At 41.4% G+C, this 27,127-nt stretch overlaps 1 protein-coding gene across 1 annotated transcript in view; it reads left to right on the top strand.

The window, feature by feature from the left end:
• The window catches only part of hop (tyrosine-protein kinase hopscotch), a 271,133-nt gene that overhangs the window by 34,474 nt on the left and 209,532 nt on the right, over window positions 1-27,127 (top strand). Inside the window, exons 3-5 of the mRNA XM_080275140.1 lie at window positions 10,657-10,765; window positions 22,733-22,887; window positions 23,358-23,507. Of these exons, the coding sequence (XP_080131266.1) occupies window positions 10,657-10,765; window positions 22,733-22,887; window positions 23,358-23,507 (414 nt within the window). The remainder of the gene's footprint in view (window positions 1-10,656; window positions 10,766-22,732; window positions 22,888-23,357; window positions 23,508-27,127) is intronic.

Raw genomic sequence — 27,127 nt, forward strand, 5'->3', positions numbered from 1 at the left:
TTAAGGCTATGAACACTGATTATGGGTTAATTAGGTAAGAGTAAGCACTGTGTATCAGGCCAAAGTTGCCAATATGGTGTCACAGAGCTCTCCTGGCAAGGATTCCAAATGTGTTATTAGTATACAGTATATTATGGTGCACCCTTAACCATTTATCAGGCACCAAAGTGGTAGGGTAAAGCTCACAAGAGAACTAACGTACTTTACCTCACACTTTAACATACACACAAAGCAAATCAGAATTCATTTACAAAAGGGGATCCATGTAGACTTACAATACAAATATGAATATGAGTTATTCCCCTTACCTGACCAAATTACAATAAGTGGAAGCTATTTACAAACAGCTTGAGGAACTAGGGAACTCATTGGTGATATTATAATCCACACCAGTATTATATGGAGAGGTGAACCAAAAAGGGGAAATGGTGATCAGTCTGTGTGTTTTGTAATAAAAGTGTGTTTGCACAAATGTGTCTAGTGATACACTGTGTCTTGTGGGAAATGCGTCCTGAATTTGTCTGTGTCAGACTGTGTTTCTCACTAGCTCCTCATGCTTAAATAGTAGTGTTACTCTGCCTCCTCAGACTTAACAGGCCAATGTACTGTCTTAAGTATGATCTGCTGCCTGTTACATGTGGTCCCTTACTTATGAACAGTCGACTTACAAAGTTTCAGCTTCACGAATTTAGAAACCGTTCTTCGAAATTTGAATTTTGATCTTTTCCTGGGCTCGCAATATGTGGTATGATGCAGTGGCAGCGAGCCGAGACACTTCCAGTCTGCCGGGAGGTTGTTAGTGTAAACAGTTGATGCTCCAATGCTTTGTAGTGTTCTGTGCTACCAGCATTTTTTTGGATACCTCCCTGTATCTACATTGTGTTTTGTGCGTCCATCATGTCTACGAAATGCCCTTCTGTCTCTCCTGCCACTGGTGAGAAGAAGAAGAAGGCAGTTACTCAAGACAGTGACTTGTCCTGTTTTTTGTTGTGATGGGGAATCATCCTGATGGGGAATTGTGAACCAGCCCATAATGGCCATCACACGTGAACATGGACTTTCACAGTCAACGATGTCAGTACAGTATTCAGTAAATAATATGATATTCAATACTTTATTATAAAATAGGCTTTGTATTAATGATTTTGCCCAGCTGTAGGCTAATGTAAGTGTTCTATGCATGTTTAACCCTCTAACCACGGGCATTGTTTTGACCCGACTTCCCCCCCCCTCCCCCCCCCGTGGGAGTTCCAGCCAAAATGTAAACAAACCTTTAAACCTTTATAACTCTGCACAGAATAAAGCTAGAGCAAAAAGTAAGGTACCATTAGAAAGTACTAACCTTCAGCTTTGCAGTGATGTAGGTTTCATGACTTCATGGACTTTCACTGGACGCGCAGTGCCGTTAGAAGTGAACAATCTAAAATCACTAATTTTTGCCCCACACACCAGTACCAAATGCCAACCACACTCTGATAATAATACTATAAACATATATGAACACTGCACATACGATAAACACCCACACTGTGTTCACAGAGGTAGGTATTAGGCACTGTAATTGCCTGCACTTCACTGCCGCGTCAGCGCCATTGTCACGCACAAAGCTGGACAGAGACTGATGCGTGTTTGGGCAGGGGTGGGGGGCCCCCGGGAGGGTGGGAGGAGGGAGGTGGGTGGTCGGTTGGAGTGAAAGAACTTAATAGCTACTCTCCCTTGAAACAATTGGCGCGCGGAAAAAATGCTTGATATTCAAAATATTCACGAACATTCCAGAATGACACCCGCGGTTTGGTCCAGTTTTTTCACTGTCATTCAGGAATGACACCCGCAGTTAAAGGGTTAAGGTAGGCTTGGCTAGGCTATGATGTTCAGTTTATTATGCGTACTACTGTATATTAAATGCATTTTCGACTTACAAAAAAATTGACTTACGAGCAGTTTCTATGAACGTAACCCTTTCATAAGTAGGGGACTACCTGTACACACAAAGGAGGCTTCTGCTACCAGTCACAAGGTAACACATTGTACTGTTAGCTCATTAGGAGTTGTTAAGAAGGTGGAACTGGTCAGTCATTGGAGAATATTCTCACTAGCTCCACCTACAGTAGTATATGGGAAATAGTGTAATTTTGCCCAGAAACAGAAAGTACACAAAAAATGATTTTGTGATCTTTTATGTAGCTGTGTAAATAGTAGAAAATAGTGAGGTCTTAATTTCTCTAAACTCGGATGTCACTAATGTTCACAAAAATGATTTAGTGTGTTTAGCCATTCATCTTACCTCTCTACTTTATCTTCACCTCTGCCACTCCCAGCCATTTCCACTCTGTCCCATCTCCTACTTCACTGAGTAAGCACACCAGTGACAGTGAATGTGTGTGTGTGTGTGTGTGTGTGTGTGTGTGTGTGTGTGTGTGTGTGTGTGTGTGTGTATTTACCTATTTGTAGTATACAGGAATTGAGCAATGCTTGTGTTGTCCTGTCTCCATATCCACATTTATCAAGTCTACCTTTACACACATGAATGTTTTTCTCATGCACCACCTCTTTGTCTAAGTCGTTCCAATATTTAAATATTTATACCTAATTGTGATATACACGGAATGTACTATGCTCGTGGGTTTCCATCACTGTTTCTCAATAAGTCAAATTTGGCTTTAAACTCGTTTAAGTTTTTAGACTGGACAATCTCTTTGTCCAGGCTATTCCATAAGTCTATACTTCTGTAAGGAAAGCTATATTTCTTGATATCCTTCAAGCAGCTTGACTTTTTCAATTTCATTCCGTGTCCTCTTGTTGCTCTCTTATCCCATACAAACAGATCTTCTTTGTCAATTTTATCTACTCCCACCAGGTCCTGAACACTGCAATCATGTCTCCCCTCTTTCTCCGTTCCTCTAAGGAAGGCAAATCCAGTATTTTCAGCCTCTCTCTGTATGACAGGTCTGTCAGACTGGGGACCATCTTGGTTGCTGTTCTTTGTATTCTCTCAATCTTGTTTATATCTTTCTTTTTGTGTGGGGACCACACTACCGCTGCATATTCTAACCTGGGGCGGGTCATTGCCGCTATCAATTTTTTCATCATCTCATCCATATAATGAAATGCTACTCTTATGTTAGTCAAGAGTTTATAAGTCTCTCCAACTATCTTGTTAATGTGCTTTTCTGGTGACAAACTATCTTGGACCAGCACTCCCAAATCTTTCTCTTCTCTCCTTTTTGTGATTAATTCATTACCCAACAAATAATTCAGTGATGGCCTCCTGGTACTTTTACCCATTTCCAATATTTTACATTTCTTTACATTAAATTTCATTTCCCACGTCCGGCTCCAATTGTGTATCCTATCCAAATCCTCCTGCAGTATTTTACAATCCTCCTCAACCTCTACCTTCCTCAGGATCTTTACATCATCAGCAAACAGACTTGCATAACTGTTCATTCCATCTACCATATCATTTACGTAAATCAGGAACATTACTGGCGCCAACACCGAGCCTTGAGGGACTCCACTTGTTACTTCCCTCCATCCAGACATCCTATCCTTTATTACTGTCCTCATTTGTCTGTCTCTCAAAAAGTCTCTCATCCATTCCAGAAGTTTCCCCTTCAGTCCTCCTAGATATTCTAGTTTCCATATTAGTCTTTTATGAGGTACCTTGTCAAAGGCCTTCTCTAAGTCTAAGTACACACAATCCACCCAACCATCTCTCTCCTGTACCATGTCAATCGCTCTTGAGTAAAAGCTCAACAAGTTAGAAACACATGACCTTCCACTTCTGAATCCAAACTGACATTCAGCCAAAATATTCATCTCTTCCAGATATTATATCCATCTGTCTTTCAGGATTCTCTCACACAATTTTGCGACCATGCTGGTTAGAGACACTGGTCTATAATTCAGGGGTTCTTCCCTGTTTCCTCCCTTGTAAATTGGTACCACATTTGCCCTCTTCCATTCTTGTGGCACCTTCCCCTCTTCCAGTGAGCATACGATTAAACTGTGAATTTGATTCGCCAGTTGTTCTCTGCATTCCTTCAGTACCCAATTAGAAATTCCATCAGGTCCTGGGGCTTTCCTTACATCTTGAGTTTCCAGTAATTTATACACTTCCTGTACCTCCACTTTTATATCTTTTATCACAGGAACATTTCTAATCACTCCCTCCCCTTCCACAAGCTCCTTTTCTTTAGTGAAAACTGACTGGAAACATTTGTTCATTATTTCTGCTTGCATTTCCGCATCCTTAAAGACCTCTCCTTCTACTTTCAGTTTGGTGATACCTTCCTTTTGTTTCAGTTTGCCATTAACATATCTATAAAACAGTTTGGGTTCATCCTTGCATTTGTCTATTATACTTTTTTCAAAATTCCTTTCTTCTTGTCTACGTATTCTTGTGTATTCATTTCTTGTTTTTTTATATTCTTCCTTTGTTCTGTTGTTACCTCTCTTTCTCCAGTTGTTCCATGCCTTATCTCTCTCTTTTTTTGCTGTCATACACCTTCTATTAAACCACTCCTTTTTCCTGTTTTCTTTCCCTCTTACTCTTGGTACAAATTTTTCCACTCCCAAATTATAGAGGTCTAGAAAGATATCCCACTTCTTCTGTATCTCTTTTGTTTCTCTGAATTTTCTCCAATCCGCATTTTCAAAAAAGTTTCTCAATCCTGTAAAATTTGCTTTGCCAAAGTTGTATCTTCCCTGTCTATGAAGCTCGTCTCTTGGCTCGACGTTCCCTATTAACATCTGGAACTCCAATGACCACATGATCACTTTTTCCTAAAGGACAGAGATTTTCATTCATTCATTCATTGCCAGACGCCATGTATCCCAGACAGGGTGGCCAAGGGCTTAGAGTTATTTCAATGATTCTATTACATCGGGTTCTTTGGTGAACAGTAACTCTAACCTTGCTGGTGTGTCCTCACCTCGAAACCGTGTCTCTTCTTTGACCCATTGCGTCATCACATTATTCATTATTATATTTAATAACATAGTGCCCCATGAATCCTCGCCGCCTCCTGAGTACCATTCCTCCCAGTTCACCTCTTTACAGTTAAAGTCACCCACTAAAATTATATTATTGCTTTTCTCAACTATTTTTTGCAAATAGATAGCCATATCTGACAACATCTCATGGTATTCATCATCCTTCCATGCTCTCGTCTTTGGGGGAACATACACTACCGCCATATCTCTCTTAACATTCTCTCCAGTTTCTAATTTCATATATATCACTTCAGCCCTGCCTTCTCCCATTTCCACAGTATCTACATTTATGTTGTTCTTCACTGCTATCATCACTCCTCCTCCCTTTTTTTCTTTCCTGTCTTTTCTCCACAGTTTGTATTTACCATCTCCCAAATGAACATCAATATCTTCTCTTAATTTGGTCTCTACAAGGCACATGATATCAGGTTCATGTTCTCTCAAGAAATCGTTAATTTCGATCCTTGTCGATATGAAACCATCAACATTAGTATATATCACCTTCAAATTATTTTTGACGTTTTTAATACCCTCTTCTCTCCTACTCTCTGTCAGTACCACTTCCTCAACTTCTGATCTTTCACAGCCATCCCCCTTAATTTCCTTCACTTCTATTTCCTTAAATACCACTTCCTTACTTTCATATCCAGTACTCTCCAAAATAAAGTATTACATTCTTCCTCTGTCCTCTTATCATTTTTTCCCTTTGTTTCTTCCTTTAATGATTTTAGAACTTCTCTTTCTTCTTCATTCAGATCTTTTCTTATTATAATATTTTCCATCCCCGCCTCTTTGCTTAATTTCCAGGTCACTTTAAGTATCTCATTTATTACACTTTCTGATGTAAACTTTACTCTCACTGGTCTTGTTTCCCCTTTCCTATAGGGCCCTATCCTCCTTACTTCCTCAATTTCTTTTACCCACTTGTCTCCTTCGGGGTCAATCTTGCCTAATATTCCTCTCACCAGGTTCATGTCTCTCTCGAGTCTTACGAACCTAACCTTTTCTTCCTCTTCCCTGTTTCCAAATACTACCACACATCTGTTCCTTTCTACAGTTTCTTTCACTATTTTCTCTTTTTTCTTCAGTATTTTCACTACATTTTCTTCCATTTTTTCTTGTTCATTTCCCTTTCTTCTTGGATGATCTCTCTTAAACTGACCACTTCTCTCTGTTCTTCTTCTACATTTGCCCACTTTGCCTTATGCTCTTCTAATACATTACTCACCTTCTCCGTTTTATTAGTACTCTCTTCTAGTTTCCTCCTCAATTCAACATTTTCCCGCTTCAAATTCCTAATCTCTTCATTTGCTGTTTCATTGGATTGGATCAGACTCTGTATGGTACTATCCATACACACATCTTTTATCACTAGATTCTCTACTTTCTTTTCAAGTTCACTAATCCTCATAATTAATGTTTTAACCAGGTCCATGACATTGGTATTTGTATCAAATCCTTGAAATTCGAGTCCCTCATTGTTTACATTTTCGGCCATGTTTAATGTTAAGTACCAAAACAGCTGTTACCGAAAAAACTACAAACATTCATGTATACTATAGCCAATAAATCTTTACATTTTTGGTAGTTTATTAACTTTCATTATTTTAAATTTAAGACAAGACCTTAGGAGACAGGACAGACAAAATTCCTGAAACTACTTAAGGTTAAGAGCTATGGCTGGGACGTGCGCTCTCTCCGGCTGTTCGTTTGTGTGTGTGTGTGTTTGAATTTATGCATTACAAGGAGTGTGTTCTCAGCATATACAGGTAACTATTAATTTGCTTTGTGGAAAATTTTGAGATATGTTACATGTGTCCTGTATTGTCATGATCAGTGATAATCATCCATGTTCCTCTTCCCTCTGGCATCCATTGTGCTCCTTTATCCTGTATAAACAATTCAGAAGGGGATGGGAAATGGTCAAGAGGTGGATTTAATAGTTATGGAAAGGAGGAGTGAAAGGGTATGTGGGAAGTGGTGGTGGTTTGGGGTAGAGTAGAGAAGAAAGGTAGGGTAAAAGAGGGGTTATATAGTGTAAGGTTAGAATGATAATGATGCGTTCAACCTTCCTTCACTCCGAGCATGGTGTAGGAGTTACATTTTAGCTATCCTTATTACAAATCATTATATCTGGATTATTTGCCAAGGTAGGTACTTATAGCTTGGAGTAAAATATTTGGGAAAGTACTTTGGTGGACATCTGTGCTGGCAAGAGGTTGGCAATAGCCAACACCTTCTTCCAGCATAAGATCATGCGCAGGTATACATATACATGGAGAGTCATGAGGAGGATGGACGGTGAACATGTTGAACGAAAGACAATGATAGATTACGTGTGTGTGGATGAGCAAATGAGAAGACAAGTGTTGGATGCAAGAGTGTGGAAAGGGTGGGTGAATGGAATCTCGGACCATCACTTAGTGATGGCCAAGGTAAGGCTGCAAAGAAAATAGGTGAAGAGATGAAGGGGAAGACAGGAGGAAACAGCCCCTGTAAGAAGAGTGGAGAAGTTGCAATATAGTGAGAAAATGGCAGAGTATCAGAGCATAGTAGAAGAAAGATTGGGAAGGTATGAGTTAGAGCAGATGGAAGGGGTGGAAGATGTATGTAAGATATTCATGGAAGAGATAGGCGTAGTGTGTGGGGTGGTTTGTGGAGTGAGGAGGAGATGAAGAGATGTGCAGGGGACAGCATGGTGGAATGATGAGGTGAAACGAGCTGTGGAACAAAAGAAGAAGGCATATAGGGAATGGCTAGCGAGTATAGGTAGGGGAGAAGATGAGAGAGAGAAGAGAGAGATATGTGTGAGCAGGAGACGGGAGGTGAAGAGACTGGTGAAGGAGAGTAAGAAGAAAGTGGATGAAGAGTTTGGGAGGAACCCTGGTTTAAAATGGAGGGGAGTAAGAAATTATTTTGGAAGGAGGTAAAGAAAATAAGGCAGTGTGAAAAGGGAAATACTAAAATACTAGGGGAGTGAAAGATGTGAATAATAGATTGTTGATGGAGAAGAGAGAGAAACTTAGGAGATGGAAGGAGCACTTAGAGGATTTGTTGAATGTAGAGAGCGAGAGCAGTGCGAGTATAAGTGGTTGGGGAATGGCTGGGAGAAAAAGAGATGAGACAAGGGAGGAAGAGATCAGTAGGGCAGAAGTAGTGGAAGCAATGAAGAAGATCAAGATGGGAAAGGCCCCAGGAATTGATGGAGTGTGTGGTGAAATGCTGAAGTATGAGGGTGAGATTATTGTGGAGTGGATATGGAAGTTGTGTAGATTGGCTTGGGAAGAGGGAGGGGTTCCAGAGGACTGGAAATCAGGTGTAATTGTTCCTTTATGTAAAGGAAAAGAGGAGAGAGAAGTATGTGGTAACCATAGGGGTATTTGCCTTCTTAGTGTGACTGGAAAAATATATGGTAGAATACTCATTTATAGAGTTAGGCATATAACAGAGGAGCCAGTTGGAGAAGAACATGGGGGATTTAGGAGGGGAAAAAGGTGTGTAGATCAGATATTTGTTCTAAGATGTTTAGTGGAGAAGTATCTAGAGAAGGGAAAGAAAGTGTATGCTGCCTTCATGGACTTGGAGAAAGCTTATGACAAAATAGATAGGCAAGGTATGAGGAAGGTATTAAGAATATATGGAGTGGAGGGGAAATTGTTGAGTGCTGTGAAGAGTATGTATGAAGGAGCTGGGGCTAGGTGCGAGTGGATGGTGAGCTGAGTGGGTTCTTTGATTTAAATGTGGGACTGAAACAGGGATGTGTGATGTCTCCATTGCTGTTTAATATATACATGGATGGGGTAGTAATGGAGGTGCAAGGTAGGTCAGTGGATTTGGGGGTGGCTCTAATGAATGAGGGTGAGATGTGGAAGATTCCAGTGTTGCTGTTTGCTGATGGTTCAGTATTGTTGGGTGAAGATGAATGGGAGTTGTAAGGTTTGGTGAATGAATTTGAGACAGCGTGTAGGAAGAGGAATCTGAAAGTGAATGTAAACAAGAGTAAAGTTATGGTGTTTGAGAGGAATGAAGTCACAGAATGCACATTGAGGTTGGATGATGAGGATATGGAGAATGTGAGTGCATTCAAGTACTTGGGTAGTGTGATGAGTAAGGATGGAAGTTTTGGGGGATGCAGTGCTTGAAAGGATACAGCAAGGAAGAAAGGTTACTGGTTCCTTGAAAGCAGTGATAAGAAATTGGGAAGTGAGCATGGAAGTAAAAAAGTCACTGCATGATAGTACTGATGGTACTGTATTGTGATACCAGCTCTAATGTATGGAAGTGAAGCTTGGACCTTGTTGGAAGGACACAGGTCAAGATTGAAAGCAATGGAAATGACTGGTTATCTGAGAGGAGCGTGTGGAGTTACATGGTGATACAAACTGGGGAGTGAGGAACTGAAGGAGCATTGTGATGTAGATGTGGATGTGATAGAAAGTGTTAGGAGAAATATATTGAGGTGGTTTGGCCATGTGGAGAGGATGGAGAGCTAGAGTCTAATGAGTGCACATGTGAGTGAGGTGGAGGGGGGGAAAAGGAAAGGGGAGGCCAAGGATGAGATAGAGGGATGGAGTGGAGAGGTAAATGAGAGAGGGAGCGTGAGGCTGAGGGAGGGCAGTGAAATGCTGGGGGACAGGGCAGTGTGGAGGTGATTTGTTTGTGGCCACCCCTCACAGGATTAAAGCATCTGGCAATAGATAGATAGATAGATAGTATTATATAGATTTTAATATGAATAGCCTGCTCAGTTATAGTCGTGCTCTGCTCTTTCTATTCAAAACAGTAGGGAGTGATTCACTTATCAGTGCATCATGTTCCCTGGTCCATTGAACACATACCTTTTGACACTGAAGTCATAGTGTAGATGTCATACACAGTGTTGTAGCCATGAGAGATGAGATTATATTGGCTGCAAGCTGCTGGTCATCTGGGAAATAAGCAGTTAAAGTGTATTATGGCTGTATCAGGTGCATTCAGGATAATTGTTGCTTGACATGTTGACTTGTGATACTCCAGAGTATTTTATTCTTCACTCTAGCCAAATGAAAAATGTACGATGGAAGCCAGAATTCTGTTTAGTTTTTAACCCGTGGATTGTGCAGTTGCCTTTTTTTTATCCCACCCTGTGGTGTGCATTTTTTTTTTTTTTTTTTTTTTAAACTTGAAGATAAACATCTAGGGCATCAGCTGGTAAAAAAAAAAAAAACTCTCTCTCTCTCTCTCTCCGTCTGTGTGGGGCCGTATGTAAATTTACATAGGGGGGTGGTGAAAAATGATTTAGAAATAAAAATAAAAATAAAAATTTTTGTTTTTGTTTATCATAAACTTGAAGATAAACATCCAGGGCATCATCTGGTGAAAAGAAAAAAATTTCTGTCTCTCCATCTTTGTGTAGTGCCATGTGTAAGTTTGAATGGGGGTGGAGTAGTTAGTGGTGATGCACGGCCAGCACAGCCTGGGTTGTGGCTCACAACGTGACGCTACCTAGCCTGGGCTGTGGCTCACAATCCACAGGTTAAGTGTGCTCTGAGTCTGAGTTATTGGTGAGCAGTGCTCTTATACTTTGAAATACTGTATCCCTATATTTCTGACTTTCAGGACTGCACTGTGTAAGGTTATTGTGAAATGGTGTGCAGTTAATTTGATGTTGTGTTGGCACAGGTTCGTGCAGACTTCTTGAACAGTGAGCTCCAAGAACTTATCAAACAGCCAGAAGATGGACTAGGACTTGTGGTGACCGACATACTCCTTCATCTCCTCATTCACCCAGGTACAAGTTTCTTCCTGAGGGATAAGGTACATAGTGGGTGGGTATGTTGAAAGTACAGTACCAGTGAGTGAATAGAAGGTAATGAAAGCAGTACTGTATTTAAGGAGAGACATAAAGACCCTCCACTTTACACAGTCGCTTAGGAGCATGAGATATGGTATAAACCAACCATTGTAGATTAATATGCTCCTGTACACAGTTAGTATAAACCAACCATTGCAGATTAATATGCTCCTATACACAGTTAGCATTGAGTGGAGAGGGTGAAAATTTAATTAATTGTTTTATGTTATCAATCATCAGGCAACATCCTTGCCTAAACATCTTGATGTCCCAGGTTCATTAGAAACATGACACCAGTGGATTGTTGGCTGAAGTTGCTCTTGTCCAACAGTCCACCATTCTCCTTTCAGGGGATAAGGAAGGTGTTGAGGAACATTTATATGACTATTCAAAATGGCTGCCTGGTTATATTGATGCCATTGTGTGAAGATGACCTCAAGCACCTCCCCAGAACATAAATCTGGGATACAGCCCTGCGTAAAAGTAATCTATACTAGTGAATGCTTTTTCTCATTTTCTTAACCTGACTAATGATTGATAAAAAAAAGTAAGATTAGTTTGGATTAACAGTACAACATTAAGGAAATTGCCTGAAGTGCATCCAAAGATGTATATAATGGTTACATTAGAAATTGTTTATGATTATAAAGGAACTATCTATCTATTGCCAGATGCCTTAATCCCGTAAGGAGTGGCCATGAACAAATCACCTCCATTCTCCTGTCCCCTGCCATTTCACTAATTAAGAAGAGATGATGAATAATGATCATCATGATCATCATCTAATATACAGTACTGCAATCCATGTGTGTGTGTCTGTTCGTGTGTGTGGTCATAAACATGCATGTGTGTGTGTGTGTGTGTGTGTGTGTGTGTGTGTTTACCTAGTTGTAATTACGTAGTTGTGATATACAGGAAATGAACTACGCTCGTGGGGTCCCATCTCTGTTTCTCAATATGGTAAGTCAAATTTTGCTTTCAACTTGTTTAACCCACCCTGTACCAACTAATTTGTTACAAAACCCACCCTCAAAACCTGACAAATTTTCGACTTCCCTCCCCCCCCCCCCCAAACCTCCACCCTTTATGAGAAACATCGAAAATTCATAGAGAAATCGCTCACCTGAGCTTTAAAATGCTGGTATGTACAGGTAACAGTACACCTGGCTGTGTTTTCTATGGGGCCTGACTCCAGAGAAATCATGTTCTATGGGAGGGGTAAGTATTCCAAACCAGTCATAATAAGTACTGTACAATAGGCTCTCACAGTGTACGAGAGATTGGGCGGTCCACGACCTCGCGCACTGGGAATTCGCGTACTGGGAATACATAATCTTATGGGAATAATTACATATGGCCTGTACCCCCTCATACCTGGACATTTTTTGGCCCTTAGAGACATAAAAAAGGTCAAATTTTTCAGACATTGTACTACAGATATAGCTGCAATAATAAAAATATGGGCAGTCACCTTAACAACAGTAGACAACAGGCCTGATGGATTTAAACAACAAGAGTTCTGAGGCGCGGCAACGCACTTACAGTGCCCCCTCCACCACCCCAGTTGCACCACGCTTGTTTAACGGTTGCCAATGTTGTATTATTCCAGGCTTTGACGAAGAAATTTATGGCCTGTTGAATGTTACATTTCTTCCAGAATGCAGCAACAGTCATTATGGTGGGGGTTGCAGGTATGCCTGGTGAAGCAGGTGAGTCAGGTGGGGCTATGAAGGTGGAGAGGGAGGCGGCTGGTGAGTCAGGTGGGGCAGTGGAGGACGGCGGTGGGCGAGTCAGGGGAGGTGGTGAGGGGAGGATCCTCCCTCTCCTCCTCGCTACTGCTCACATTTTCAGCAATTTCCTTCATCTCTTCTTGCTTGTTTGTTTCATTCCTCATCTTGTTATGGACGTATTGGCAGTATAACAACTTGGTATTCACGAAATAAACATCATTATTATAGAAACTGGGTATCTATTCTAACTTACTGTTATTGCCAAAAATGTTATTATTGAAGCTGTTATTGGCAATATCTTATTGTAGACTCCTCTTGAGCACCTTCCCCATGAGCCTCTAGGTCACTATTGGCGCGTTGTGTGGGGTGGGGGTCACGTACTGATGGAAAATCGCATTTTTAAGCCACTTCTTGCCTCTACCTCGTGTTTTGTGGGGTAAACTCGCGCATTCAGGGTTTTTTATTATGATTTTTGGTCATTCGCGCACAATGCGATTCGCGCACTCTGATGACTCGCACTGGGCGAGCCTACTGTATTTATTTTTTTATTTGGTAAGAATTTATATGTAGTACAAGAGTATATTGGTTTTCATTTTTTTTTTCATTCATTGCCAGACGCCATGTATCCCAAACGGGGTGGCCAAGGGCTTAGAGTTAATTGTTTTTCAGGGAGGGACACTAATCCTCCACCAACCCCACTTGACACGTAGGGTTTTCACACAGTAATATAGGCGATATAAGCGTTATTTCACTCACCAAACACATCAACATACCGCACCTTTTTTGGTGACATTACCTGATCATCATTTCTGACTGTTTCTTCCTCTGATGCTACGTAAACACTGTCCTCCACATTGTCATCGATTGGGGAATCACTCTGGCTTCGAATTTTGTACTATGGCACAACATGTCTTTACTGGCCAGGTCACTGGTAACAGGTGAGTTGCCGAGTCAATGGCGTGTGGAGGGGGGGGGAGATCACGTGGGGTAAGGCATTGTCCCCGCCTGGCATTGGGTAGAGGAAGATGTCCCATGCACAGTATATGCACAAAAATCACGCGCAAAATTTGAAAAATGTGCAAACGACAGACCTTGCAATAGCAAAATGTTCATCACACATTGTGGGGACTGAACGTGAAAAAAAATTGCAATGTGCATCGTATGTTGTGGGTATGGGGTGGGTTAAGTTTTTAGACTGGACGATCTCTTTGTCCAGGCTATTCCACAGGTCTGTCAATCTATGTGGAAAACTATATTTCTTGATATCCTTCAAGCAGTTTGGCTTTTTCTGTTTCATTCTGTGTTATGTTGTTACTCTCCCATCCCATACAAACAGATCGTTTCTGTCAACTTAATCTACTCCAACATGTCCCTGAACCACAATTATGTCATCCCTCTCTCTCCTTTCTTCTAGGGAAGGCAGATCCAGCATTTCCAGCCTCTCTCTGTATGACATATCTGCCAGGCTGGGGACCATCTTGGTTGCTGTTCTTTGAATTCTCTCGATCTTGTTTATAGCTTTCATTTTATGTGGGGACCACACTACTGCTGCATTTTCCAACCTGAGGCAGATCATGACCACTGTCAATTTTTTCATCATCTCCTCATCCATGTAATGATTTTTTTTTTTCCGACTCTGGGCAAAGGCTCAGGGCCTATTTCTTGGGGGCAGTCACCTATCCCAAGGCCCAGTAGTCCTCCTACACCTCCACATGTCACCACTTCGGCGCTAACACCCACCATCCATATTGAATACATGCTAGGGCAGTCTCATACAGGACTGGTGTATTGGTATTAGCGGGGGTATTTTTACGACATGTCGGCGGGTCATCTGGTAGATCAGGAAAGTCTGCCTTTTAGGAAATTTAAATCCTTAAACTGTTCCCTGCCCCAGCCGGGATTCGATCCTGGGTCCATTAGGACTGCAGGCCGCCTCTCTACCGATTCAGCCACCGCCTCCCCATAATGTTATTTGTCACTCTAACTGTCTTGTTAATGTGTTTTTCAGGTGACAGACTATCCTGGACCAGCACTCCCAAATCTTTCTCCCCTCTCACTTTTGTGACTGGTTCATTGCCCATCAAATAATTCAATGATGGCCTCTTGGTACTTTCATCCATTTCCAATATTTTACATTTTTTTGCGTTGAATTTCATTTCCTACATCCGGCTTCAATCATGAATCCTATCCAGGTCCTCCTGCGGCATTTTACAGTCTTCCTAAACTTCTTCTCTCCTCAAGATCTTTGCATCATCAGCAAACAGACTTGCATAAATGTTCATTCCATCTACCATATCGTTTACGTAAATCAGGAACATTACTGGCGCTAACACCGAACCCTATGGGACTCCACTTGTTACTTCCCTCCATCCAGACATCCTGTCCTTTATTACTGTCCTCATTTGTCTCTCTCTAAAGAAGTCTCTCATCCACTCCAGGAGGTTTCCCGTCAGTCCTCCCATGTGCTCCAATTTCCACATTAGTCACTTGTGGGGTACCTTGTCAAAGGCTTTCTCCAAATCTAAATACACACAATCCACCCAACCGTCTCATCCTCGGCCTCCCCCTCCCTATTTCCCCCTCCACCTCACTCACATACACTCTCTTCGTCAATCTTTCAACCTCCATCCTCTCCACATGGCCAAACCACCTCAGTGTGTTCCTCATAACGCTTCCTATCACATCCACATCAACACCACAATGCTCCTTTATATCCTCATTCGTCAGCCTGTCTCTCCATGTGACTCCACAGACTCCTCTTAAATAACTCATTTCCACTGCTCTCACTCTTGACTTGTGTCCTTCCAACAACGTCCAAGCTTCACTTCCATACGTTAGAGTTGGTATCACAATACTGTCATGTAGTAACTTTTTCACTTCCATGCTCACTTCCCTGTTTCTTATCACTGCTTTCAAAGAACCAGCAACCTTTCTTCCCTGCTGTACCCTTTCAAGCACTTCACCCTCCAACCCTCCATCGTTACTCATCACACTACCCAAGTACTTAAATGTACTCACATTTTCCAATTCCTCACCATCCAACCTCGCTGTACATTCACTGACTTCACATCTCTCAAAGACCATCACTTTACTCTCCCCTGCATTCACCTTTAGATTCCGTTTCTTACACACTCTCTCAAACTCATCCACCAAGCCTTGCAGCTCCCCTTCGTCTTCACTCAACAACACAGTATCATCTGCAAACAACAGTACAGGGAGTTTCCAAACACTATCCTCTCTCACCAGGGTGACTCCAACATCCACTGCCCTACCTTGTACCTCTTTTATTACCCCATCCATGTACAGATTGAACAACCATGGAGACATGACACATCCCTGTTTCAACCCAACTTTCAAAGAGAAAAATTCACTTAGTTCACCATCCACACGCACTGCAGCCTTCGCACCATCGTACATACTCTTCACAGCATTCAACAACTTCCCATCTACTCCATATATTCTTAACACTTTCCACAATCCTTGTCTATCCACCCTGTCATATGCTTTCTCCAAATCCATGAAAGCTGCATACAACTTCTTTCCCTTCTCTAGAAACTTTTCCACTAAAGATCTGAGAATGAATATCTGATCTACACAACCTCTTCCCTTCCTAAAGCCTCCCTGTTCTTCTCCAACTAATTTATCTGTTCTTTCTCTAACTCTGTCAATAAGTATCCTACCATACACTTTTCCTATTATACCAAGAAGACAAATGCCCCTATGATTACCACACACTTCTTTTTCCCCTTTTCCTTTGTACAAGGGAATAATTATACCTGACTTCCAATCCTCCGGGACTCTACCTTCCTCCCGGGCCAATCTGCACATCTTCCACATCCATTCTGCTACTATCTCTCCCCCATGCTTCAGCATTTCACCACACACTCCATCAATTCCTGGGGCTTTCCCTGATTTAACTTTCTTCATTGCTTCCACATCTTCTATCCTACTGATTTCTTCCTGTCTTCTCACCTCCCTCCTTCTCCCAGCCATTCCCCAGCCACTTATACTCGCATTACTTCCATCCTCTACGTTCAACAATTCCTTAAAGTGTTCTCTCCATCTGCTCACTTTTTCTCCCTTCTCCACTAGTAATCTACCATTTTTATCTTTCACTCCCCTGCTAACTTCACTTCCACCCTGTCTTACTCTTTTCACCTCTCTCCAGAACATTTTCTTACAGTCCCTCCACTTTACACTCAGATTCCATCCAAATTCCTCATCCACTCTCTTCTTACTCTCTCTTACTAATCTTTTCACCTCTCTCTTTCTTTCTACATATAACTCTTTCTACTGCCTCTCAACCTCTTCCACGCTCCTATTTCTCTTCCATTCATTGTATGCTTTCTTCTTTTGTGCCACAGCCTGTTTCACCTCTTCAGTCCACCACGCTGTTCCTTGCACCCCCCTCCGTCTTCTCTTCCTTCCACACACCACATCACATGCTGCACATATTTCTTCTTTAAATATTCTACACACACCTTCCACGTCTCCCATCTGCTCCAATTCATATTTGCCCAATCGTTCCTCCACTTCTCTCTTATACTCTGCCTTTTTCTCCTCTTGTAACCTTTCCACTAAAAGGTGGAGGTACAGGAAGTGTATAAATTACTGGAAACTCAAGATTTAAGGAAAGCCCCAGGACCTGATGGAATTTCTAATTGGGTACTGAAGGAATGCAGAGAACAACTGGCGAATCAAATTCACAGTTTAATCGTATGCTCACTGGAAGAGGGGAAAGTGCCACAAGAATGGAAGAGGGCAAATGTGGTACCAATTTACAAGGGAGGAAACAGGGAAGAATCCCTGAATTATAGACCAGTGTCTCTAACCAGCATGGTCGCAAAATTGTATGAGAGAATCCTGAAAGACAGATGGATATAATATCTGGAAGAGATGAATATTTTGGCTGAATGTCAGTTTGGATTCAGAAGTGGAAGGTCATGTGTTTCTAACTTGTTGAGCTTTTACTCAAGAGTGATTGACATGGTACAGGAGAGAGATGGTTGGGTGGATTGTGTGTACTTGGACTTAGAGAAGGCCTTTGACTAGGTACCTCATAAGAGACCAATGTGGAAACCAGAATATATAGGAGGACTGAAGGGGAAACTTCTGGAATGGATGAGAGACTTTTTGAGGGACAGACAAATGAGGACAGTAATAAAGGATAGGATGTCTGGATGGAGGGAAGTAACAAGTGGAGTCCCTCAAGGCTCGGTGTTGGCGCCAGTAATGTTCCTGATTTATGTAAATGATATGGTAGATGGAGTGAACAGTTATGCAAGTCTGTTTGCTGATGATGTAAAGATCTTGAGGAAGGTAGAGGTTGAGGAGGATTGTAAAATATTGCAGGAGGATTTGGATACGATACACGATTGGAGCCGGACGTGGGAAATGAAATTTAATGTAAAGAAATGTAAAATATTGGAAATGGGTAAAAGTACCAGGAGACCATCACTGAATTATTTTTTGGGTAATGAATTAATCACAAAAAGGAGAGAAGAGAAAGATTTGGGAGTGCTGGTCCAAGATAGTTTGTCACCAGAGAAGCACATTAACAGGATAGTTGGAGAGACTTATAAACTCTTGACTAACAAAAGAGTAGCATTTCATTATATGGATGAGGAGATGATGAAAAAATTGATAGTGGCCATGATCTGCCCCAGGTTAGAATATGCAGCGGTAGTGTGGTCCCCACACAAAAAGAAAGATATAAACAAGATTGAGAGAATACAAAGAACAGCAACCAAGATGGTCCCCAGTCTGGCAGACCTGTCATACAGAGAGAGGCTGGAAAAGCTGGATTTGCCTTCCTTAGAGGAACGGAGAAAGAGGGGAGACATGATTGCAGTGTTTAGGACCATGGTGGGAGTAGATAAAATTGACAAAGAAGATCTGTTTGTATGGGATAAGAGAGCAACAAGAGGACACGGAATGAAATTGAAAAAGTCAAGCTGCTTGAAGGATATCAAGAGATATAGGTTTCCTTATAGAAGTATAGACTTATGGAATAGCCTGGACAATGAGATCGTCCAGTCTAAAAACTTAAACGAGTTTAAAGCTAAATTTGACTTCTTGAGAAACATCAGCGGAAACCTACTAGCATAGTACATTCCGTGTATATCACAATTAGGTATATTAGTTAAATACTTAAATATTTGGAACGACTTAGACAAAGAGGTGGTGCTTGAGAAAAACATTCATGTGTGTAAAGGTAGACTTGATAAATGTGGATATGGAGACAGGACAACACGAGCATTGCTCAATTCCTGTATACTACAAATAGGTAAATACACACACACACACACATATATATATTTCACTCAAAACGTATTGAGGCTAGACAAATTATTTTTGATTTCACGATATTAACCTTATATATTTTTCATTAATTGTAGTTGATTTGGAGGCCCCCCTGAAAAATCTTGTGGGGGGGGGCGAGCACCCCTCGTTGCCCCCCCCAAATGACGCCCCTGGTTTGTGTGAAGGTACAGAATGTGGTGAAAGTTTTTGGCATATACTGTAGAGCCAGGTTCCGGGGGCTTGAATGGTAAGTAAATGGAAACGTGGCCCATTGGATTGGGCAAACTTGGGCTGTCTGAACATTGCTACTCCTCACCCTGCCCTAGGGTTGGAAAGGAGGTCCAGATTATGATGATGATGATGTTGATGAAAAATATTAGTCTGCTTTTGACCTCAGTTATTGCTGTTCATGACTTTGGGGTATGGGGAACACTTCACAGAACTCTCCTTCTACCCCAGCTGTAATGTTGCGCGCATATGAAAAGCGACCATTCATGGCTAAAAAGTTTTGCCTAAAGTATACACCTCACTTATGTGATGGTGTCGTGGACTGATGCCCCAGACTAATGCTCATGAAGCATGTGTGAATGTGTATGTTTGTGAGTCTCAGACTCGGCCCAGCTTACTTACTGGATGATGTTATGGGCTGATGCACCGGCCCATCGTGCGTGAAGATATGTTTGTGAGTGTCGTGTTTGCCGCATTTCACATGCACAATAACGTTTTTTAGTCAGAAGATGAGCAGTGACACTGTGAGTGCAGATTTTCATTCCACTGTGATGAAACCATGATAACCAAGGGATCGCTTTATGCTAAACAGTATTACTGATTGGTTTGTCGATCAATGGGCTACTGTATATGCTTTTCATCATAGGTGCTTTCAAGTACGTCTTCATGAATGATTTATCTTATATCCCATTGGATCCCAGGGGTGCTGGGCGAGGCGTGGCGCTGGGTGGGCACTAAGCATACCGCCCTCCTCCTATCGGCTCATAGTCGCGAAGCTCATAGGTCCTCACCCGGGGGTTCCCTACTTTATAAGGACTTGAAAAATCCCAGTTCTGTCCAATATTCCAGACACCGGGCTCCAAAGGGTTAAAGAGACTGATAGGTTTGCCAGTCATTAACCCATTGGATCCCAGGGGTGCTGGGTGAGGCGTGGCGCTGGGTGGGTACTAAGCGTACTGCCCTCCGCCTGTCGGCTCATAGTTGCGAAGCTCATAGGTCTCTGCCCGGGAGTTCCCTACTTTATAAGGACTTGAAAAATCCCAGCTCTGTCCAATATTCCGTACACCGGGCTCCAATGGGTTAAATTAAACTTGTGTGTTCTCTGTTATGGTCTGTATAGCTTTTTATTTTTTATTTTTATTTATTTATTTTTTTATCTTAAATGTCAAGACCAACTTGCCTAGCCCCAGGCTCCTACAGTCCTCATGGGGCAACATAGAACTGGATGATGGATGGATGAATGGATGGATGGATTTTTTTTTTGTATGCAAGGAAGAAAGAACCAAATGCTCAAACCCCACAAGATTATTCCCTCAGATGGGAGAGGCTGATTATAGTCTTTGTTAACACCACTAGTAGAGTTTCATTCTGAGTTGAATAAAATTATCTGGCAGTAGGCTAGTTAAAAATTAAAAATGTGTATTGAATTATGGAGCTTAACAGTGCATGATAATTTAGTGATTAGTTTTAACAGCTAACAATCCTCCTCAGTTCTGAGACTTCTGTACATCCATCCATCCATCATCGTACATTATCATATTTTGATTACAGTATTTCATTGGTGGAAGTTGTATTCGCCTCTGTCTGTGCATTTGTTTATCTGTTTGTGCACACACTACTTCAAATATTTGTTTTCAGATTTCAGTTGAAGTCTGGTGGATAAGTGGGCAGTGAGTCAAGTAAAAGCTGGCTAGATTTTGAGGTGGCTTCATATATATATGTAGGTACTGTATTAGTAAAAAATTTTATTGGGGTCATCAGAGGTATGCACTGTTTGATATTTTTTAACAGGGCAGACTAAGTGCCTTAGTCTTAAACTATGGGCAGACGTTTACCTTGCCCTGTCCGTAGTTTTTTATAATTTTAACACACGAAAGGAAGAGCATTCCCCTGTGAACGGGAGAAGATTATCACAACGTGCATTCCCCTGTGAACGGGAGAAGATTATCACAACGTGTTACTGGAATCCGTGGGGAGTCTCATAGCGCCCCTTCTCATGCCACTTTTTCATATTATCGTAGCCTTGTGCAAAGAAAACTGTAGAATTTGAAGGACCGTTTTGTGTGTGTGATTGAAATTAATGATAAAAATATCGTGTAAAAAAAGGAAGCATTTAATATTTTTACTGTTTTAAAAGATTTCACTGTTTCTCTGGAGATGATTAATTTATGTTAAGACGAAAACAGAGGTGATATACTGTATCCACTTCAATTTTATTTTTCAAAATTTCTACCAAGCTGTTTATCAGATATGGTGCATGATACTTGTATAATCATTGTACAGTGGTTTGATAAGTGCACAAAATAATTTCTGCTGTAAAGGATGGCTGAGTATTACCTAAACAGGTGAATCATTCATAGCCAATTACTGTAGTGTGAATTATGAAGTCTCGTATGCATTCCATAAATTTTTATAATTTCATACTGTTTTGTTTTGGCATGGGCATACTGTATGTTTTTCTGTCATATTTTGGCATAATTTTAATGAATTTGACCTTTACTTTCAAGGCTCTTGATTGCTTTTGAAATTACCCTGACCTCCCAAGTGTGTTGGAAGACTGGTGGGATTTTGGGGTATTGGGTCAGGAAAAAATGCAAAAACAAGCATCAGGGGGAGAAATATTGTAAAAATTGGTATGACCAGCCAAGGCGTATTTCTAGGGTTATTACTGACCACATGTACCCGTTTGAAGTCACACCGAATTTTTCCTGTGGTACAGGTTCTCCAGAGACTGTATGCATACTCTCAGACAGAGTGTTCAAGAACAAATGCCAGTTTTTAATGTCAAAAGAGGTAAGAACTGCTACCATAAAGAGCTTATATCATATGTGATTTTTTTTTTTTTTTTTCCCTCCAAAGATTTCAAATTTTTAAATTCATCAGGGCTGCCAACTGATTGTTGCATCCACCCATATGAAGGGGTGCACTTTCATGCTTTCAAGATTACCACTTACATTCAAGGTGTGAGCTTCCACTTCGAGCAGGGTGCGGAAAGGGTAACCCCTGCCCTCAGTTTCAAGACTGTGGGCATAAGACCTTAAAATTAATTGACTGTGATAGCAGAAAAATATTTGTCCAGTAGGAAAGAGGTGTTACAGCAGTAAATTTTATATTTTATTGGCATTGGGGGAGGTATGTCCTCAGTGAATACTTTCTGGTTTTAGATGTTTTTTTCCCACATTAAGGATGTATTGTTATAACTGCATACTATACCTTGTCCACATACTTGACCTGAAATTGCCATATCTTCCTGTGGAATGATAAACTTTATCAAGTGATGAAAGTAGAATATGGTACCAGTCACAGAGTAGTGCTTTGGAAAGAATGTAGAGCTGTAGAAATAGTCTCCTTCCTCCATCGAGCTCCTTTATGGGAAATAGGCTGCTAAAGGATGAAACCTCTGTCAAGTTAAGGTGGATGGTGTATAGCCAACGTCTGTATCACCTATCATCCACCCAGCTTCTTATTGCATCTCATGTAGTTTAGTTTGGCAGGTGTAGGGTATGATGCAGTTATTCATGGTGGATATGTATCCTTTTCTCACCCCAGTTATACAGACAGGATGGTGAAGCCTGTGAAGCAGAGAGTCATATTTAAAGCATTGAAGAGAGCATTTTTACGTGTATTGTGTTTTGTCTGCCAGGAAAGAAGGTGGGTGATATTGAACTGAAAAACTTCTTTCCACGAGAGCTCAACAAGATGGCAAACAGACTCAATGTGAAGAGAAATGCCGAAAAGCTGGTGGATAGCTGCCAGAAGAAGGATGCTGGCTATGTCCGTGAGCGCTATTTATATAAGGTAAATTGCTGTGTTATGAAAGGATAGATGTATATGTAAGAGATCTTAATATGATAAAGGAATGAATATATTCAAAGTGAATTTGTTTGATAAGACAGTGGATATATTAGTGTGGTCATTGTAGTGAGTACTGTGCTGATAGTTTTCTATATATGTATAGTATTTATTTATATATTTATCATCATCGTCATCATCATTTTCATCTCCTCAGTTCCTGACTTGTGACTTTCACAAAGGAGGGGGGTAGGAGCTTTTTTTCTCCCCACTGGGGTAAGTCAGTGAAGACAGGAAGATCCAAGTATCCTTCTCCTGTGTTGTAGGAAATATGAGGCTGTTCATGCATGTATCATAATTGCTAGGCTGCAGGGTTGGCTACTGCATTCCTTTTGTCATTTTTAGGAGTGGAGTTGTCAAACTTTTGCTGTGACAGTACATAGGAGATTTATGGCCACCTTCCCTCATACCGACAGGTAGAGGAGAGTCAGTGTGGGTATGGACATGAGGAGTACATTGTGGAGCAGTTTGAGGGTGATGAAGGTTCCACAATTCGCCTCTGTATCGACCCTTTCTACCCAGAACATCCTGGACTTCGCTATGCCCTGCACCATTCCCGGAAGCCTGTGAGTCAGTCATGTTGCATCTTGAAATATTGTACAGTGGAGTCTCAGCATAACATGAGAAAGGTTATGTGGAACCTCATTCTAAATGAAGCTTGTAGTAAACAGTGGTATATACAGTAACCTGTTTCACTGATGCTACATTACCTGAGATCCATCATTATCTGACAATGCAAAAAAAATCTGGCTGAATGAAAACAGTGTCAGTGTTTCATCATATTAACTGACAACGCACACTGAAACCAAATTTTTCAAACTGACTACTGCTTCCCACAACACCCCTTTGCCACCATTGATGCCCACCAAAACAAAGGCCACTGCCCACTCCACCTTAATCACAGAGAATAAGCTTTCTTGTATTATTGTGTGTTCGTCCTGGAGTTTGTGGCCATTTTTGCCCAACCAGCGCTTTTGGAGGGGCTTATGTTGCTTGCCTTTGTGTTTTTTGCATGCCTGCACCATGTTCTGTGGAAAATAATAGAATGTTTATGTAATTATGAACACTAATGTAAAGTAACTTATGTAACTGGCCATCCACGTTTGATTTCACTCATATGCATCTACACATCTCACTCTCGTTGTTCATAAATAACAAATCATCATTAGTGCCTGTAGCTCCTGCTGTGGAAAATAAAATGTTTATGGTATGTAAATATGCATGCCTTTGGTACTGGCCTGCCTCCTTTGTGTTAGGTAGCTTAGGTAGCTAGTTACCTGCCTTCAGTTCTGCTCATATCCATTTACACATCTCACTCACTTTTAATAAATAACACTGTTCTTGACAATTGTAACAACAACAACATTCATTGCAAATGAGACAGGTCTGTGGTGGAATATGTACAGTATAAAGGAAATGCATATTTAATTATTAAAATCATAATAAGGATGGATGGATGGATGGAAAATCATATTAACATATGAATGGTTGTTTAAGAACCATATCATGAATATACTGTACAAAAATGACCATTGGAAAACTGGTATAAAAAATGGGTTTGGCATATTGACAGGAAGACCTGTGTAGAGTTTTATAAGAATTATATCCTCAGTAGGCTCACATTCACATTTATATTGGTGTATGCTCCACAAGCTGGCTTGGATGCTGCAGAAAAAGAGATATTCTGGGATGACTTAATACATGTGGCAAGTGGTATAGATGATGAGATTGTAGTTTTGGGATGGGACTTAAATGGTTATATAGGTAAGGCAGCTCAGGGTTATGAAGGTGTACATGGGGGATGCGCATATGGTATGCAAAATGAGGAAAAGGAAAGAATGCTCGAGTTTGGGGAGGCAGTGAACATGGTTGTGTGCAAAACACATTTTAGGAAAAGAGAGAGCAGGTTGATTACATACAATGTGTGCAACACACATTTTTGGGGAAGGGAGAGTAGGTTGATTACATATGATGTGTGCAACATGCATTTTATCAAAACAGAGTGTAGGTTGCTTATATATGAGCTGGGGGGGCAATAGTAGCCAGATAGAGTATTTCCTGGTTAGGAGGGCTGATGGGAAGTTGGTGGGGGATGTTAAAGTTGTAGGGAGCAAAGAGTGTGTGCAGCAACACAAATTATTGGTATGTGACATGGTGCTTAAGGAGCGGGTGATGAAGAAGAGGATATATGCACCTAGGAGGAAAATATCTATCTATCTGTCTATCTCTCTATTGCCAGACGCCTCAGTCTTGTACGGGGTGGCCACAAACAAATCGCCTCCATGTCGCCCTGTCCCCCACCATTTCACTACCCTGCTCCCAACTCACACACCCCTCTCTCATATACCTCTCCACCCCATCCCTCCATCTCATCCTCAGGCTCCCCCTCCCTCTCCCCCCCTCCACCTCACTCACATACACTCTCTTCGTCAGTCTTTCACCCTCCATTCTCTTCACATGGCCAAACCACCTCAGTGTGTTCCCCCAACGCTTCCTATCACATCCACATCCACACCACAATGCTCCCTTATATCCTCATTTGTCAGCCTGTTTCTCCATGTGACTCCACATGCTCCTCTTAAATAACTCATTTCCACTGCTCTCACTCTTGACTTGTGTCCTTCCAACAACGTCCAAGCTTCACTTCCCTACGTTAGAGTTGGTATCACAATACTTTCATGTAGTAACTTTTTCACTTCCATGCTCACTTCTCTGTTTCTTATCACTGTTTTCAAGGAACCAGCAACCTTTCTTCCTTGTTGCACCCTCTCAAGCACATCACCCTCCAAACTTCCATCCTTACTCATCACACTACCCAAGTACTTAAATGTACTCACATTTTCCATTTCCTCACCATCCAACCTCACTGTATATTCATTGACTTCACCTCTATCAAAGACCATCACTTTACTCTTCCCTACATTCACCTTTAGATTCTGTTTCTTACACACTCTCCCAGACTCATCCACCAAGCCTTGCAGCTCTCCTTCGTCTTCACTCAACAACACAGTATCATGTACAGACAACAGTACAGGGAGTTTCCAAACACTACCCACTCTCACCAGGGCCACTCCAACATCCACTGCCCTACCTTGTACCTCTTTTATTACCCCATCCATGTACAGATTGTACAACCATAGAGACATGACACATCCCTGTTTCAGCCCATCCTTCAAAGAGAAAAATTCACTTAGTTCACCATCCACACGCACTGCAGCCTTAGCACTCTCATACCTACTCTTCACAGCATTCAACAACTTCCCATCTACTCCATATAGTCTTAATACTCTCCACAGTCCTTGTCTGTCCACCCTGTCATATGTTTTCTCCAAATCCATGAAAGCCGCATACAACTTCTTTCCCTTCTCTAGAAACTTTTCCACTAAAGACTTAAGAATGAATATCTGATCTACACAACCTCTTCCCTTCCTAAAGCCTCCCTGTTCTTCTCCAACTAATTCCTCTGTTCTTTCCCTAACCTGTCGATAAGTATCCTACCATACACTTTTCCTATTACACTAAGAAGACAAATGCCCCTATGATTACCACACACTTCTTTTTCCCCTTTTCCTTTGTACAAGGGAATAATTATTCTTGACTTCCAATCCTCCGGGACTCTACCTTCCTCCCAGGCCAGTCTGCACATCTTCCACATCCATTCGACTACTATCTCTCCCCTATGCTTCAGCATTTCACCACACACTCCATCAATTCCTGGGGCTTTCCCCAATTTGACTTTCTTCATTGTTTCCACAACTTCTATCCTACTGATTTCTTCCTGTCTTCTCACCTCCCTCCTTCTCCCAGCCATTCCCCAGCCACTTATACTCGCATTACTTCCATTCTTTATATTCAACAATTCCTTGAAGTGTTCTCTCCATCTGCTCACTTTTTCTCCCATCTCCACTAGTAATCTACCATTTTTTATCTTTCACTCCCCTGCTAACTTCACTGCCACCCTGTCTTATTCTCTTCACCTCTTTCCAGAACATTTTCTTACAGTCCCTCCACTTTACACTCAAATTCCTTCCAAATTCCTCATCCACTCTCTTCTTACTCTCTCTTACTAATCCGCCTCCCAACTTCTTCCACACCCCTATTTCTCATCCAGTCATTGTATGCTTTCTTCATTTGTGCCACAACCTGTCTCACCTTTTCATTCCACCACGCTGTTCCTTGCACCCCC

Source organism: Coenobita brevimanus, chromosome 60, assembly GCF_032717465.1.
Source record: "Coenobita brevimanus isolate Jiangsu-jjx chromosome 60, ASM3271746v2, whole genome shotgun sequence".
In the NCBI taxonomy this organism is placed as follows: Eukaryota; Metazoa; Arthropoda; class Malacostraca; order Decapoda; family Coenobitidae; genus Coenobita; species Coenobita brevimanus.